The sequence below is a fragment of the Hirundo rustica genome, chromosome 5 (genome assembly GCF_015227805.2).
Source record: "Hirundo rustica isolate bHirRus1 chromosome 5, bHirRus1.pri.v3, whole genome shotgun sequence".
NCBI classification, from domain to species: domain Eukaryota; kingdom Metazoa; phylum Chordata; class Aves; order Passeriformes; family Hirundinidae; genus Hirundo; species Hirundo rustica.
Window position 1 is genome coordinate 23486394 of NC_053454.1, and position 18226 is coordinate 23504619.

The window sequence follows — 18226 nt, forward strand, 5'->3', positions numbered from 1 at the left end:
TCTTATGAAAATCCCTATCTGGTTTGCTGGACATGGTTCATTAACACAGTCACAGATCACAGACTATCCTGAGTTGAAAGGGACCCACAAGGATCATCAAGTCCAACCCTGAAGTGAACGGAGCAATGAGGATACCTACAATGAGTACTGTATTTCAAGAAGAAAAAAATGCTCAGTAAATATGGCCCTCTCAAAAAGCAATGATTAATGAAAAAATGTAGCTTGGATCAGATACAATTCTTACAGTTCTGCAACCTGTGGATTTTCCGTCCTTCCTTCTGGCTGCATCAGGAGCTCCTGTGATGTACAGTCCCACCAGAAGCCAAAGAGTGCCTGAGAATAAGAGTCAACAGGGATTAGCAGCCATTTCAGTAATGCAGATTATCAGAAAGTATTTTCAGTTCCCTTGAGAGATCATTTGAGATTTTCCTGACTTTAGGGCATCTTGTAAAGGCCCATAGAAGAGCACTGGGCCCTCCAAACTGGGGAAAAACTTCAGGCCCTTTTTCTGGCTGGACAGAAAGACATAATTACAGAAGTAATAAAAAAAGAACATTATGAAAATTAGTTATAAAAATTACTTTAAAGGAATTTGCCCCCCCCCACCCCCCCCCCCCCCCCCCCCCCCCCTTTTGCTATTTTAATGGCCATGCTTGTAATACTTTTTGGCTGTACATTCAGCAGTAGAGATTTCATGGCAATCTTGTTAGCTCTGCTTTCATATGGGTGGGCAGCCCTCATATACTAAATTATTTAGCAGCTCAGACAGCGATTCCACAGTGTAATATCTTTCTCTTCCTGACAATTTGTCAGCATGGACTGTAGCCCAACGGGCAGACCTACATCATCACATCCAGTCCTAAAGTAGGCTGGAGAAGAGCAAACTCTGCTCCAAAATATGCTCCATGGTACTTTGGCTTGAGCACATAAGCCCAGTTTGTTAAGCCAGAGTCAGCAGTACTGACTGGAGCTACTGAATGGTGCTACTGCTTTGGAGGTGGCTCACATCTGGCCAGCTGGGAGCAGAATTATCTTATGGCTGGGTTCAAAAGAGCAAAGTGGAAAACTTATGTGAACCCTTCTAGCACTGAGAGGTGTGGAAGGCTGTGATGGATCCATATTATTGCAGGATAGGCTCTTTAAATTCAGAAAAGTTTCTGCGGGTTTCAGTGAAGCCCACTATGATCCCCAAGAGGTCCAGAAGACAGCAGAGGAAGTTATTCTCTCAGAGCACTGAAAGGTATTAGGGAGGTCCAAGATATATTAACAGTACTCCTTGTTTCTTTAATAGTAAACGTTAGACATTTTTATCAATAAGCATTTTGTATCTGCAGTCAGACTTTGATTTACATTTTTCACCATCAGTATCTCTGAGTTTTTAGCTGGTATGTATGTGTAAGTGGTGGAATTATCTCACAGCAGTAATTTAGGCAGGGGTCCAAATTATACTCCATCCTTTGAAATGAAGGGTAGAACAAAACAAAGAGAACATAATAGAGTTTAGACTGATGGCTGATTTTGACTCATGAATATGTGGCCATCCACGTCTGTGATGGCACAGCTGATGCCACCTGTCCCAGAAATGGTACTTGTGGTACAAAAGCACCTTCACAGGCTTTGAGAAGTGTCTTGTTCTGCAATGATTGTCATGACAAAGGAGATCACTGAGCAAGAGAGCCTGCTTACAGAGAAAAACTTAACCCATATCCTACACTGCACCATTTTTTCTTGCTCCTAGTTGAACATGATCCTCTGCTAAATTCTCTCCTTTAAATGTTAAATCAAAGGAGAAAAAACCCACCTTCTTGTGCTGTGGAACTAAGTCATACTGACAGTGGATACACAACCGGCACCAAAAATGGTGGCAAGCATCAGCCCTTTATTATCATTCTACATAATAAATAAACTAAATACAAACTCTCATACCTTTTCTCTGTGAAATGCCACATGCAGGATCATACAACACCAACTCCTTCTCCCTCACACAAGCAGCCAACCCACTCTTTTATAACACCCATCCTTACTGGACATAGCTGTGACCTACTAAGGGCAAGGCTGCTTCCACTCTTTGGTAACTAGTATAGATCCAGCTCCTCAGGGGTGAGGTTTCTTGCAGCACCATCTCTATTCTCTTACAATCCATTATCCCACATAGTACTGTTGCTAAATAAGATGTATTGTTGTCCTACTGAATGGAGGCAAGTATTTTATTGCTTTTCTTGTTTTCTGACCCTGCTTCTCTCTTTCCTTTCCATTTTCCACTTTTGTTTGCCTATTTCTTTGACTAAATGAATATTCCAATTTGCTGTGAACCAGCTAAACTCCAAACAAATTTGGATAAAGCCCAGTGTTAATTTCAGGTACGGGTTTTCCCTTTTGATCTTCTCCACAGGAACATTTACTAAGAAGAGGAGAGTGAAGATATTATTCACCAGGTCTTTCTGGATGATGCAAGTCACTGCTGAAATTAAAGGCTGAATGTGATGTGGATTTTCCCACATTTCTCAGACTTTCACAAGCAGCTACCTAGCAAATAGCTGTTTTAACATCAGTGAGAGGGGATTTTGCTATAATTTTTGCACATTCGATAAAAGTAATGTGGTTTAGTGAACTACATATTTATGCCAACACTACATAAAATTTATCATACACCAACAAAATGAATATATGGAATTTACTTTGGAAGCTAAGACTTGTTTTTCAAATCACTTTTTTCCCCCCCACATACAGTTTTTGATTTTCATCTCATTTTTCACCAGTTTGGCAAAGTTTCTGACTGCATTCTTTGCATGCTGTCTCATATGTGACACCCTGTCTCTTCACCAAATATCATAACTCTGTGGTTGAAGCCACAGCTTGCTGAAGAGGTTTGTTAGACCCCCAAACCACCTGCTCTGGCTCCTTGTCTTGACTGACTGAGCCTAGTCAGACTCAGCTGCACTGATGGAACTTGAAGCTGGCATGTGCTCTCTAAGCATGTTAGCTGACTTAAAAGACCCCCTTCCTTGGAGGTGGCACTATGAAAGATGTGTTGAGGAACATCTCTCTGAGGGTACTGAAACCTCTCTAACCATGTTCCTCACAGAAAAAAATCTGAGTAGCTCCATGTGCATGCCAATTTACTCTGGATGATAAAAGGGAGTAGGTGATATGTATACTGGCTGTGTGGCAGCAGGGGATGATGCTGCATTCGAATGAGCAGTGTGCAAAATCAGCTGGAAGGTTATTGCAGATACATCCTGGAAGTGGAGAGTCCTGCTCTGGACCAGACTGTGTTTAGAAGAACATCTTCACTTCTACTTCCAGTCCTGAATGAAGTAGATTTTAAGAAAGTAGCTGAAAAGCAGTCAAAATTGAAAGAATACTGGAGGAGAAGTACTGTTTTGAGCTTCTGTGCCACTTCCAGCTCACCAGAGAAGTGAAGGCTGTTTGTTGTCTTTACGTTAAAGAAACAGGATGTCATATTGGCAGGTACATAAGCCTATGAGCGTCCGCTCCCCATCAATGCACTTTTGTTTTAATGGGCTAAAAAGATCCTTGATAACACCTGGTGAAAGACCCATTGTCCTGCCACATCCTTTTCCAGGCTTGACCTGTCAAGAGGGTAGAGCTATGCATCTCTGGGAGCAGAGAGCAGGGTGGAAGAGCCACACATTCCTTCAGAGTACCCTTTCAAATGCTGGTCTGGGCATGTGGACACTTTCCTCTTGTAATCTGGCATATATTTTATGAGAGGAACTGGAAGATACTGGATTTTGCAATGCTTGGTAGCTATGAATGCAGAATGAAAGGATATTCTGACAAGTTCATTGGTTCTGTGCTCAGATTTATTCTTCCCTTTACTTTGGTACCTATTTATTTCAGATTTCTTCATCTCCCTTTCACCACTCCTCCACTTCTTTTTTATGTTACTGCTCACTTGTCAACCAAGTTTATATCTTTTTAACCTTGTGTAACTTGTTCTCAATTATTTATGATCTTTCTCCTTTCATGTGCCTTCTCTCTCCTTTTTATTCCCTCAGTGGTTTTCATGGTTTTTATGAGTTGGGTTTTCCATCCAATACTACATGTGAGCAAAAGGAAGTGAGAAGTACCTGAAATACATACTAGAGGTGAAAGACACAAGATTATGGCAACCTGGGACAAAAGAAGGGCTCATGGAGAAAAAAAAAAAGGAGATGCCTGTTAAAGAGGAAGCTGGATGTAGGAATTTCCGATATCAGAGGAAAGGCAGGTCTTGATGAGAACAATAAAACGAAGGAAGGAAATGATTGTTTGGGTGAGTAGGAGAATTGACCATGGCTGTGGATGAAAGGAGAAGTTAAACCAGGCTTTGTGCCATTAGAAGAGCTATCAACCTGGGACCTGGAGGCCTCCAGGAGAGGCAGAAGCCACTCTCAAAGCCAGAAAGGAAGGCCAGGCAGGAAAACCTCACAACTAAAGGTGCAGCAGCATTTAAAACAAAGAGATATTGGTCAGGGATTTCTTAGGCAGTGAACGCCCTCAAAATGAAGACTTGTAAATGACATTGAATATTTACACGCATTTATGCATGTGAGCTCTCATTTTGAATAAGCTGCACTCTGATTCATTAGGCTTATAGCTCATTAAATAGCCGTATGTAGTATATCCAATCCTGGATTTTTATCAGCTTTTAAAACTAAAAATTTTATGAAATGCAAAGACAGAAAAATAGGGAAATACTAAATGGTGCTCAGGTACTGGATGACAATTGGCTGTACTAGCTTTCAAAAACCAATATAAAAGTCCAAAATAGAGAAAAAAACTGCTTCACAAAAGGGCTTTGCCTTCTTCCAGCACCGTGTAAGAAGTGATAATCCTGCTTTTCTCCCAGGAAAGAGCAAATTCAGATGATCAGTCTACTCCTGCAATTCCCAGAATGACACAGAACATCAATGCCAAGCCTAACAATATGTTGCTGAGTGAGTGGTACCAGAGAGAAAGTGACTGTGATGGAAGACAGCATGGCTGGGATAAACAAACAGATGCTGTCAGCCAAATGCTGAACACTGCAAATATACCACAGCAGATGCCCTGATTAAATAAAATGTGAAGTCACAACATTTGTCTGAGTGGTTGGAAAAAAAATCAACATGCTCTCATGGTCACATATTCATTGATTTTTCATGAGAATTAAAAATAACTAAAGCTCATTTAGAGAGTCATTTTTCAAAAGCAGGGATCTTCTATGTCTTGCTTCCAAGTGGATATTATTACCTGCCTTCTCTCCAAGATAGCTTGCATGTCATTGAGAGCAGAACGGTTTCTGATTCGAATTTTGTCAAGGAAGAGAATTCTAATCTCCTGATAACTATCTTCTCCACCCCCTGCCTTGATAGACGCTGCTTTAAGAGCACTTCTCATCTGCTCACTCAGCTCACCTCTCAACTCACCTTTCCACACAGGACAGGCTGTGAAAATGCACCACCTACCTTTGTCAGTAAAGGCAGTAACGTTAAATCAGTAAAGTCAGTAAAAAAATCTCCAAATACTCTCTGGAAGGGTTAATACCTGCCATGGGATAAGATCAGGCCTGCCATAACAGCAGTCAGGCCTTATTAAACCTCTGCTTCTGCTACTCAAGAGGCTTAATTTTAGATGCTAGTTGAAGACAAAAGAAACAGGAGAGTTCCCCTTCCCAGCAGAGCTAACTAAACAAGGTAGAAGACCAAACTAGTTAATATAAACTGAATACCTAAAACGGTATTTTCCTCAAAGCCTCTATTTTTCCATTTGTGTACAGCAGCAGAAAGATCAAACCAGAGAAGACCCTCTTTCTCTGTTTCTGCTTTCTCCCATTGCCACTATATTATGCATTTTTCTACAGTTGCTTTATTTAGGCATAGGCACAGTCTGCTTTTGGGAAGGGCAACTGAACCTGGACAAAGATATGAAGTTTGACACCGATACCTGCAACCCCATAGGTTGCAGCCCCTGCTTAATACATACAGATATGAATGTGTTGATAAGGATTGTTGAAGAGCTGCCTTGACTTTTTTTTTTCTGGAAAGAAAAAAAAAATGTTAAATTGAACCACTTGCATTTAAATGAGAGAATTTTGAGAAGAACTTCAAGAAAAAAAATCTCCTATTTTTTTTGCTGCTGCAAATACTACCACTAAGTTTCTAGCAATGTTTCTGGTTAGGAGCAACTTAGTAACCTTGGGAAAACCTTGCTGGAGTTTCTAACATTCTAGTTTTCATATTTTGTCTTCTGCAGTTGCCAGGGTAGTTATAATATGGAAAGGAGAATCATTGAAAAACCTGTGACTGGTATTCAAGGGGCTTAGAGCAAGCCCTGCAACTCCCCAGGCAGATGGTGATTTAAAAAAAAAAAAAAAAAAAAAAAAAAAAAAAAAAAAAAAAAAGGCAAACTGGGCTGATGCTAGAAGTGTGTTTCCATGGGAACAGGGAGGTAGGGATGCTGCCTCGTACTTGACCGCATGAGAAGCTGGTTCAGGATTAGGATCAGAAAAGAAGTGGCCAGATTCCTGCTGCCAGTCAGAGTGTCTTTTACACTCCTAAATACATGACAGGGCTCTTTAAAGACTGCACTAGCTCTATATCCATGTGCCGCTGTGGGGATTTAACAAATTTAAAAAGTTGTGTGTGCTTGACTGTAAGCGTAGAAGTGTATATCAGAGCACATTTTCTTTAATGATCCATGAAAATTGACTGCATAAATGGGAAATGAATGTCCACCCCTCACTTCTAGACAAGGTCTAGGGTGGTAGTCTTTGCCTTGAATGCTGTCCTGTGTGGTGTGATGCTTACCCCAGCCCAATCCAGGTCTTCTAGTTCTCCAAGAGGTGATGTTGAGATCATCAGACAGGAAAATCATGCATTTGATATTGCACAGTAATAAAAAAAAGGAGGTAGGATAATTATTTTAAATTGTTAGTCTCTCACTGCCCCAGGAGAATGAATCTAATTGTTGTCTGATAAACATCAATGTTATTTAAATATTACAAGAATCAGAAAATAGATTGTTAGCATAAGTATTTCAAAACACACTTATTATTTCTCTTTAAATATCTGAGATTAGGTTACCCATTCATCTAGTTTTTGTCTAGTTGCAGTTCTCAGAAAAATCCCTGTAAACCTTATATCCTGTTTTTAGGCCCTTTGTTATTCCAGCATACTTGAAGCAACAAACAAAGACCAAAAGAAAGGTAGCGAACAATAAAGATGAATTCCTAGAATGGAAACAGAATTAAACATATGCACTTTTGTGGTATATTTTTATTTTAAGAGTTGGTAATTTTTGTTGATTATCAAAATAAACAAGATTCAAAATCTCAGCCATTGAACTGAAGGGAAATAAATCTCAAACTAAGGGCATGTTGAAAATCCTAGTTTGCTTCTTGTCAAAACTTGTTGACGCCTATCACAAGGTGAAGAAGTGGGCAGTTATGACCCCCTTCAAAAAAAACCTTAGTAAGTAAGGGTTAAGGTCCACACACCTTCATTTCCAGCACACAGATACCTTTCTATGCTTGCATAAATATAAGCAAGTAACTTTGGCTCATCTTTTGAACACTTGCGAGAGATTTTTAGGATTTGGCTTTTAAAAGGCCTGGTGAAAAAAGATTCCTTCTCTTTCTAGAAACTGCTATGTTTAACCTTAGGTTAAAAAGAATGTGCTTGAGCTAGGACTGCTTGCGCCGTGTGAGTTAGGCATGCAAGTCTCTGCAGGACAGAGTTGCATTTCTTCCTCTGCATAAAGAAAAAAAAGGGAAGTATTCACCCATGGTATATTATTTTTAAGCACACCTCGATGCCTGCTCTGCTCTTCAAGGAAGACAAAGCGTTCCGACCCTCACGCGTTTTGGCAAGGCCGGTGTGGCCCCTCGGCAGCCCGAGGTGTTCCGCAGTGCCGTCAGAGGCACCTGCCGTGCTCCGCTCCTGCTGCAGAAGCCCCTGGCCCTCAGGCAGGTGGGTGAGGGAGGGCGAGGAGCAGCGCGCTTTCCCGCCGCGGGGATGGAGATTCTCGGGTGTTCCGAGTAGCAGCATCGATTGATCAGGTGTTTAAGGCAGCAGCCGCGAACAGCAATTCACCGTGTGCGGCTCGGTGCCCTCCGAGAGCTGAGGGTGGGGGACTGGCTGCCCCCCAAAGCAGGGGGTGCCTTGCCTTGCCAACGAGTCCCCCCCCTCCTCGGGAGCAGGGAGGCGAGGGGAGCGGCTATTCCCCGAGCAGGGAGCGCTTTTCCATCACCGTCCCCGTCCCCAGCGCGGGGTGCCCGGCTCCCCCGCCCACGCTCCCCCCCGGTCGCAGCGCCGCCCGCGATGCGATGCTCACGGCGGGGAGGCGGCGGCACGGGCATTTGCATGGGCTGAAGGCAAAGCGGCTTCGCCCGTCTGTTTTATTTTTAGCTGGCAGCTCAGGACAGCGCGGCGCAGCTCCGCTCCGCCGGCGGGGCGGGCGGGGCGGCAGGCGAGGGAGGATCGAGCCGGCAGGGCGGGCGGGCGGGCGGACGGACGGACGGGGCACCGGCGGAGAGAGGTTACCGCAGGCGAGCCGCAGCCAGTCGGGCTGCGGAGCGCCGCCGCCCCCGGCTCCCGCCCCGGCGGCTGCGAGCAGGGAGAAGCAGGGAGAGGCAGGCAGCGGCCTCCGGAGTCCCCTCGCTGCGGCCGCGCTTCACCCCGCGCTGGCGACTCGGTGCCTGGCTTCTCCCCCGCCGCAGCCGCGGCGCGCCGGGGCCCTGCAGATGGCCAGTCCTGGGCTGGAGCTGGGAGAGGTTCAGCCTCCTCCCGAGCCCCCCCAGCCTGAGCTGGCCTTCACCGAGGCTCAGAAGTGGATCGAGGTAAGCCCGCGGGACAACCCGGCGTCCTTCCCTCCCCCCCACCGGTCGCAGTCCCCCCGGGGACCGTGGGCGTTTTATTCCACGCTGATCTCTATCCCGGGCCTCCCCGCCGCTCTCCCCAGCTCTCCTCGCTGCGGGGAAAGCGGCCGGGGCCGACCGAGCCGCCGCTCAGCCCCCGCGCAGGGTGCGCGCCTTTGGATGGGCCCCCGCCCCCCTTCCGTCTCTTCCAAACTTAATCTGGTAATCGCATTTCCCCTCCCGCCCCCGGCGTTGGGATGAACGGGCCGGCTGTAAACACGAGCCGGGCAGGTGCGCGGGGCCGCGGAGCGGAGCGGATGCTTCCCCGTCCCCCGCGGGGCTGCCGGGGGCGGCGAGGGCCCTGCCCCGCCGGGAAGCGTCCGGCCCCGCGCCCCGCCGGCTCCCGGGGCCTCGGGCGGCGGTGGCGGCCGCGCAGGTAGCGCTCCGCAGTGCGCGGAGGGGCGGGCCGTCACCGCTGCGAGGCCGGGGACAGCCCTGCCGCCCCTGTTCCCGTCCCTCAGCCGACCAAGGAGAGGTATTTAGTCTAGCTGTTCAAGCAGGGCAGAAAAAAATAGATGTGCTTGCTGCTAGCTCGCGCCGTTAAACGGAAGGATGGGCAGGTGGTGGGTCAAATTTAATAGTTAAATATTTTGGCATGTGCCAATAGAGACGCCTAAAATAGCTCTCCATCTGATTTCCGGTACAGAGCATGGGTGAAGGTGGCATAAACCCAGATACCAGGGTAGCTGCTCCCTTCAGTTGTGGGCTTTAAATTTAATCTGCAGCTTTTAGAAAACCTCAGTGGATTCTGTTTTCTGAAAGTGACTAGGCAAAAGGTTTTAAACATCTTGTGACCTTAAGATTCTGTGAAGCCCTGGGAATTTCAGCCTGTGATGTTTTACTCCAGTATCAATTGGAAAAGTAATGCTGTGTCAGTCTTCAGGGAATTGGCCCTGATGTGATGTGAATCTGGCTGGTGTAGGACCAGAGGCAGAGGAACCACGATGAATCTGAAAAGAAGGGCTTTTGTGCCAAGGAAAGGTGAGCATGCAGCTTGGAAAAGTGAAGTGCACGTAAACACCATTTGTCTTGGGAAGATGAACATGGCAGTTTCTGTATAGCCTTCTTTATGACAGAGGACCAAGGGAGAGAGGCACATGACTCCATCATACATACGGTATAAAAATACCTTGTGACCATGGGTTCTGCTGACTGCTAATGAAGCCAAGAACTCAATGGTGAAGCAGTTTTCTGTAGATAACAAAGCTGTCATCTGCTACTCCGGGCATGATAATAATGAAGGGACTATAAGTCTTCCTGTATTAGAACAGAACTTTGTAGGTCAGGCAGAAACTTCTCTCTTGGGCAGTTTATTCCACAGTTCACTGTGGCAGGAGGTCTCATGCCTGTCTCTTGTGCCATGCATGTCCTGCTGAGCAGAGCAGGAGGGCTTTTTAAGTTCTTTGTCCTGCATGCAAGTCCAAGAGTTACATGCATACAGGGGAAGCTGTCAATTACTTCTGGTGCGTCCTCCACTTTTTAAAGCATCATCTGCTTGATACATGAATGGCAGAACTGTAATGTACTGTTAATTTTGCAACCATCCCCTTGCCTGAGGGGAATGTGTCAGGAGCCTGGATCATTGCCATGGCTGTGGTGTGAGGGAAACATCTGCCTTTCCAGCAATGCCCAGAGCTGATGCTCCCACTAAGAGAAAGAAGGAAGAAGCTGTCAGTGAAGCAAATGTGGCTTAATTTGCTTAACACATTGTATTTCCTTTTAATCCCGGTTTGGGTTAAGCTCTGGAGCATGAGGGTTATTACCTCTTCCAAAAATCTGGTCAGCATTCACCCTTCTAAATTTGGATGATTTGACCTGACTGAATTATGCAGAACTTGATATGCTAGTGCAAAGTTATTGAAAAGCAATGTCAGTCTTAAAAAGAGATAAAAAAATAGGAAATGATAAGGTATCAACTTTCAGTGTGCCAAGCCCCATCAATCTGTGTGAAAAGCAGAAATGAGGGTCATGCTGTGCCTGGCTACTAAGTCCATCTGCTTCAGCTGGCTCTGTACTTGCCTCTCACCAGTTTATTCTCTGGCCTAGAGATGTTAGCAAATGTCCAGTGTGTTGTGTCTTCCAACTCCCTTCTGACCATTTAAAATTACATGTCTCTCAAATGGAAATATAAGAAATTGTTATGATTGCAAGGGAGGCTTTTGAACCTTTAGTACGGAGCAGATGATCTAATGAGAATGTTAGCAGTGTAAGACAGCTTAAAACCCATCTTAGGCTGTAAAATAGTGCCATGCAAGGAAATTAAAGGAGAAATGGACAGATTGAAAACTCTCTCAGCTTACTGTATGTTTTTATTTCTAATGATTAAATTGTGTGAATTGTTTGATTCTCATCTGATTTAAATCCTCGTGTGAGTGCTGTCACTATTTGTTGCAGGGCTGCAGAAATCCACCCTGTGGTCTGCAGTACATTTCTGCTGTGATGGGACTGGAAAGGGAGGCTTCTCCTCCTCTTGCAGATGGGCAGCCAAGACATTAAGTGATGAATGTTTAGATCTGCAAGGATCGAGGAACTTCGGTTCCACTGCTCCAGAGGCCTTAGGGGTCTTGTCTTTCCACCTTGAGTCTGTCACCTTTCACCAGAGATGGTCTTCTGGGTACCATAAGCCTTCCTTTTCCTCTGCCAGCATTACTTTAGTCTGGATGCTGCAGTTTAAGGTGGTCTAAATTACACTGAAGTTTTGGTGGATTCTTGTACTAGTCCTCTTGCCTCTCCCTGGAGCTCTGACCGGTAGCAGTGAGGTGCTCACCTGAGCAGGGAAAAAGGCCAGAGCTCTGACTTACTGATGAGGCTGCTTATATATTTAACAGTCTGTCTTTAGTGAGAGAGTATTTCAAGTGATAATAGATTTGGGATTTTGGAATTCTGTGGAGTTTTGATCATGCGTCCCTTCGGGTAGGAAACCAGATTTCAGGCTTGCTAAATTTTGCATAAATATCAACTGTGCATTAGGAGAGTTAGACTAGCAAACTAGTGTAATATTTTAGTTTAACTTGACATGTACTACTTAAGTGAAGAATGCCCTCTTAATGATAAAATGCACCTTATTAGTAGCACTCAGAGGAATTAAAATAAAGGCATTGAATGAAAAACCCTGTGAGAGAGCTACATCAGTCTGCATTATTAAAGGTGTGGTATCTCATTTCAATTAATGCATCTCAGTTTCACTGAAAGAATATATCAACCTTGTAAAGCCTAGTTGCATACTACAGCAAAATAACAAATCTAATTTAATCTAATGGCCTGTAATCTTAAAATATCAAGGTTCTCCGTGCGTGTGTTTAATCTGGAATAGCTGGTGGTTGAAAGCACATCTGTATAAACAGAGTTATTCTTGCTGTAAAGACTCATAGGAGAATAATACAGTAATAAAGTCACATTTAATACTGGTGTAACTCCTAAGGGTATTGTTATCTCCTCATCGTGCCTCCTAGCCTTGCCTCATTAATATGCTCTCTCCTCATTGCTGAGACTTGGTTCAATTAGGGATGGCTTTTCCATAGATTTGTATTCCTCAGAAACTTTGCCAGCTGATAAGAATACTTCCTTTGTAGTTATATGGCAATAATAAACAGGTCATGTTTTTCTGTCCATTGTGACCGGTGCTTGACTTTACCATTCTCTCCAGATGTGTGTAAGCTAAACCCCATCAACTACTAATAATCTGCTGCTTTTTTCCTATATACATTCCCCACGAGAATTCTTGTGTTATGGAGAAATTTGCCAGCCAGAGAAGTTTGTTGGGTGTTTTGGGGCTTTTTGCCTTCTAGCAAAACACCTCCTAGATTTTTGTATTTAAGATAGTGTTTTAATTTGGTAAGAGTGGTGCTGCTTCTAGAAGAAGCTGTAGAACTATGTGCATTCCCTAGTGCCTCTGGATGTGTCACATCATACAGCAGGACAGGCAGGCCAGTCCTGCACTACCTTCTCTATGGAAGAGTATGAGAGGCATAAATTCAGGGAAGTGACTCTGGCAAATTACCTTCACTCATTTGCGTGAGCCAGGAGTCTGGAAACAAGATTTCTATAGGGTGTCTCTCTCAGCCAGAGAGCTGAGTTTCCCACTGCAAAAATGTAACTTAAGAGGAGTTGAAGGTAGTTCATTGAGCAAATCTTTCCTGACAGTGAAGGACTTGTTTGGGGTATCTGCAGTGGTGGCCTGGGACTTGAGTAGCAGGCAAGTTTGTTTATATGATCTTTGGAATGCATAAGTATGTTCTTTAGAGTACGACCTTTGAGGAACATCAGAGATAAAGCTCTTTTGGTGAAATGTACTGGGGAAGCTGACTGATTCACTGAGTATATGGTGACCTGCATCCTGCAGGAGTGTTTCTATTTCCAAACGTGTTGATAACATACTCTTCTGTGAAGCTGATTCTAAGATCCTTGAATAGGGACTCCAGTTCCTTTGAACATTGACACAGTTCCTAGAACAGTGGTGCCTATAGACAAACTGGGACCTTTGGGTGCCACTTACAGTCATGCCATTATTTGGATAGGAATGCATAAAATCCAATAGACATCTCTAGCAAGCATTTCCAGAGAATTCAGTTTAACTACATTATGAGAGTATTTCAATGCAGCCACTTAAGTGTAGAATGTTGCACCAGGCTCTAAAACGGAATGGTTTTATTAATCAAATATTGTAGAATAGTTGTTGAATGAGCCTCCAAGCAGTGTTTGCAGGTCAAATTTCTCAGTCTTTAGCCTTTTTGTCTTTTTAGCCCTTTTTCTTCTGGAAGAGTGTCTTACCTATATACTTTATGTAATGTATTGGGAATTAATTTATCAAAGTGAACAAGTGTATTCTTAGACTAGAAGAAACCTATGAAAATGTGTTAGACAAGTTGCCTGATATGCAGGCAAGCTGAAGTATAGGCCAGAAAAATCCTTCCCACAGTGTTTGGAAGATAACCCTGACCATGAAGAGTCAAAGGTGTGTGGCTGATATCTAGCCCTAGATACATGTGAATGCAGGATAACTTTACTGTGGTTAAGTGACGGGACTTGGAGAGGAATTCTTCACTGCTGTCTCTACATCTCCTCCTGGGCAGCATTTAGGGACTGCAGGCAGGACAGATGGGATGCTCTTCATTCTGGCTCAATTAGTCATTCGGTGGAATGAGAGCTAAATTGATTTAATGGGGGTGGAAGAACCTGCCCAAACTCTCCGACCCTGTCAGACGACCACCTTCTAGAAATTTTTTCCCCTCCAGTTGCCTGGCAGCCAACCTCCTGTGCTGTATACATGAACATAGTTCCCTTGTCATAAGATCTGTTTAAGCCATGTTACAAGTAGCGCTTGGCACGGGGGTCAAAATAATCAGAACAACAATACTATTGATGAAGGGATAACGTCAGGAAATGCAGGACTGAGCTCTTAATTGTCTCAAACCTGAATTAATTTCTACTTTCAGTATTGAAATTTTAAAATAAATAAAAGATCTGACCTTAACACCAGTCTGGGATGCTGTTCTGCAGCTGGTGGTGGAGACCACCTAGCTCAGCTATATAATGTCACTGTGCTTGTTCTGCTAGTAACTACATTTTTTAAATTATTTTTTTTAAGGCAAACATTGGTCCTCTAGAAAGGAAGGTAAAATCTTTTCCAGGTATGGAGTTTAAATAGTAGGCTGATAAAACAGAATTTTCTAGCTTTTAAGATGTTTTGTCTTATCAGGTTATAAAAACTGTATTATATTTTGTTTGGAAAATCTAGCAGTCTAGGAGCTTTTCATCCATGGATGAAAAATTCTGTGTATTCATTCCCTGCAAACATTCCAAGAAGAATAGTTTTTCAATGAAAAAGCCATTTATGGGGTGAAAGTGTCACTTGGAAGGACAGCTGCATGGGGGAAGGTATGAACATTTTGGCATGCATGTCATGAAGATCTAAGCTCCTTCTCCTTCTCCTTCTCCTTCTCCTTCTCCTTCTCCTTCTCCTTCTCCTTCTCCTTCTCCTTCTCCTTCTCCTTCTCCTTCTCCTTCTCCTTCTCCTTCTCCTTCTCCTTCTCCTCCTCCTCTTCTTCCAATATTATCACTTAAAGAAGAAAGACTTGCCTCACTTGGGCCCTTAGATCACAGAGTACAACAGACACCATGGCACCAGGAACATGACATTAAAATTGACAGCTGAAACTTCTCCCAGCTATGTTAATCACTGCCTTGGGTGCGTGAAAGGGCTGTGGCCTGTGTCCTTGAGACAGCCTTGTCAGAATGTGAAGAACAGCAATGAAGAACATCTTAACCACTGCTTAAAATGAAGAAATCCCTGCTTATTACTGCCTTTTATTTTATAAACAGCATAAATGTACTTTCTGTACCTGGGACAGGGTGTGGGCCAGCTGCTGGGGCAGCAGCTCTGATGGAAAGGACTGGGGGAACCTGTGGGAAAACAGGCTGGGCACAAGCCTGAGGTGTTCTGACAGCAGGAGGAGCTACCCCTTCCTGATCTTCTGGAGCTGGTAGTGATGGAAGTGGTTGTTTGCTCCTGCTTGGCACTTGATAGGCCCTTCTTGGAATACTGCATCCAGTTTTGGAGCCCAGAGTGTGAGTGGGACATTGATAAGTTGGAGGAAATGGAGCAGGGAGCCCCCGGGCTGAATTGGGCTGGGATACTTGCCATGAGAGAGAGGGTGATGGAGCTGGACTTCTTCAGGAAAGGTGGCTTTGTGTGTAGACATGGCAGCAGCATCCCTGTACCTGTGAGCAGGTTTTTGAGAAGACAGATTCAGGCACTTCACAGAGGTGTGTGACAGGAAAATGAGATACTTGTCATAAATGAAATTAGGAAATATTATGGCTTGATATAGGGAGAAGTTTCTTCACCATGAGCCAGGTGAGCATGGGTGCAGGCTGACCAGAGATGCTGGAAGAACATCGTTCCTGGAATATTTCATTCCTGTCTGGACAAAGCTGGGAATGGCCTGGTCAGACCCAAGAACTGCACTTTGAACATAGAAGGAGGTTGGACTAGAGGCTTTCTGTGGACCTGGCTATTCTGTGGATCTATAACTCCTTGACAGTGGGTGAATAAGCATCACTTAATTTTATTTTTAATGCTACTTTATAGGCCACTTGTGTTATTGTAGTGAAGAGCCTGTTTATATAAGCAAGATCCTTCTTTATACAAAAGCAAAATTCCTATGGCTTATGGCAGGCATCTTCAGGGTATGCTGCTGAGTTTTCTTTGTAGAAACTCATCAAGGCAGTGTGAAATATGTTTGGCTTCTAATCTAACTAATTTTGCTAAACCTGTTTTATTGTAGGAAACTGTAAAAATGACCAATTTCCTTGGCTTGGCTTGACTTTTATTTATTTATTTATTTGTTTGTTTCTTTTTATTTTATTTTATTCATTTTGCACTACTATAATTGACCATTAAGGAATTTAAATTTCCCTTCCTTTCCAGATCTTGAGAAGATGACACACAGGCTTAATTCTTGAGAATTTAGATGCTAAATCCTTAAGAGGCTTTTTGTTAGTGGTATTAGTTGTTTATAAGAATCCTTTACCTTGATAGTCACTCTGCTCAGTTCCAGTATAGCTTGTTACTGTTAACTAGGGTTTTTCTTTAATTGTATGCATATATTATGATTATTGCCAGCAATCCTTACCCTAGAAAAATGTGTAGCTTAACAATAGAGTTAATAATAGAGCTTGCATCTAATGTTAAAAATGACTTAAAGTAGTCTAGTTAATTCTTGATTGATGAGGAAAGAAGAAAATCCTCTTCATTTGCTCATTTTAAGAGAAACCCTGTTTCGCTGGTTTTGGCTGTTCAGAGGTCTCATGCCTAGTACTAAAGACAACTTGATTTTGAAATTGACTTTGACAAGCTAAGATTCTGAAAAATAGTACCGCCGTGGCTTCTTGGCTTTGGTATCATTGTCAGTGATTCATAGAGCCCTTCACAGGCTAAGAAGCAGCATGATGGAGGCAGGGGAGGCAATTCTTTAATTCTACTCTGAATGGATGGATGAGTAAGGTAAGAGAGAAATGCTCTTCATCAATTACTCCTTCACAGAGTGTTCTGCATGATCCCTGGTTTATGATGGAAATAAGACAGGGATTTTTGCAATGTGCAAACCCACTGTGAGTTTCAGGAACAACGTCAAAGGAAAAGTTCTCTGTGATGACTTTTTCCTTATGCTGTTCCAACATCCAAATTATCTCTATCTCCATCTGACTTTTCCACAGTCTTCAGATGAATCCCAGCCATTCAGTTATCTGCAAGCTATATGGAAAGTGGCTGCACATGCTCTATGTAATGCACAAAATCCAGGAGACCTCATCTTGATACTGTAAGCACATTACCTCTGGTTTCCTTTCCTCTTGGTGTTGGTAGATGTCCTAGAGTGTTGCAATTGGGAGCAATCAAATGTCTGGGTGGATTACAGTATCATTTTAAAAAATAAATTAAGCTGTTACCTGCAGTTCCTCAGACATACATTGCTGTGTTTCAGGTTTTTCTCACTAACCATGAGGAAGCAAAATCCTCATTTTGCTTGAAAGATTAATACATAAGAGTTCCAAAAATTTATTTGAGCTCTATACATACATTCAGCAAAAATGCAGGTCAAGGGCTTTACATAAGGTATTGATAATGCTTGATAGCACTGCATCATCTGAATTTCTTCACATGGGATGAGACTCTTGGAAGGAGAAGTTGTGAACTGAGGATGAAGAGAAGTATGGTTTTCCACTTTATGGACCTTTGCATTTCCGGAGTAGCATGAGAAAGCTCCAAAAGATCTTTCCACTAAAATCAGAAGGCCAAGAAACTCAAAGGAATCTGTAGTTCAGCATCAGGTCACAGACTGGCACAAAGAGTTTTAACTGTGGCTCTGACTTGAGAAGCACAACCTTGCTTTTGCAAAAGCAGAGGCTGATGCCCATAGATAACTGATTTCAAGTGGGGACAGAATGCCTGCAGAATGGCTACAGAGGACAGGGGGTTGAGGTTAAAAATCTCTTTGTGGGGCTTTGCCAGCACTGTTCTCCATGAGATGCACAGTTATGCTGTTGTATCACAGCAGATTGTGGTTCTGGTGAAGGTTAGAGGTCTTGCTATGTGCCCTGAAACAAATGTAGCTCCCAAATCCAAACCTCTGACTTTAGTCTTCACCTGCATATAAATATTGAAGGGAATTGTGGAACATAATGATTTAATTTCTTGTGAAAATTTTGCATCTGATATTGGTGTATTGGACACTCCCTTTCAATCCTACTTACAACAAATACTGAAAATCCTTTGTTCAAGCATCTACTTTACTAATCTAGAAAATTCTTAAGTTTTTTCTTAAG

General features: G+C 43.4%; 1 protein-coding gene across 3 annotated transcripts in view; it reads left to right on the forward strand.

The window, feature by feature from the left end:
- Nucleotides 1–8625: 8625 nt before the first annotated feature.
- The window catches only part of LIMCH1 (LIM and calponin homology domains 1), a 175683-nt gene continuing 166082 nt past the window's right edge, over nucleotides 8626–18226 (forward strand). The window contains exon 1 of one of the 3 annotated variants that reach the window (XM_040064414.2): nucleotides 8626–8824. In XM_040064414.2, the coding sequence (XP_039920348.1) occupies nucleotides 8729–8824 (96 nt within the window). In that variant the 5' untranslated portion in view covers nucleotides 8626–8728. The remainder of the gene's footprint in view (nucleotides 8825–18226) is intronic. The other 2 variants (XM_040064416.2, XM_040064417.2) reach the window with 2 other exon arrangements.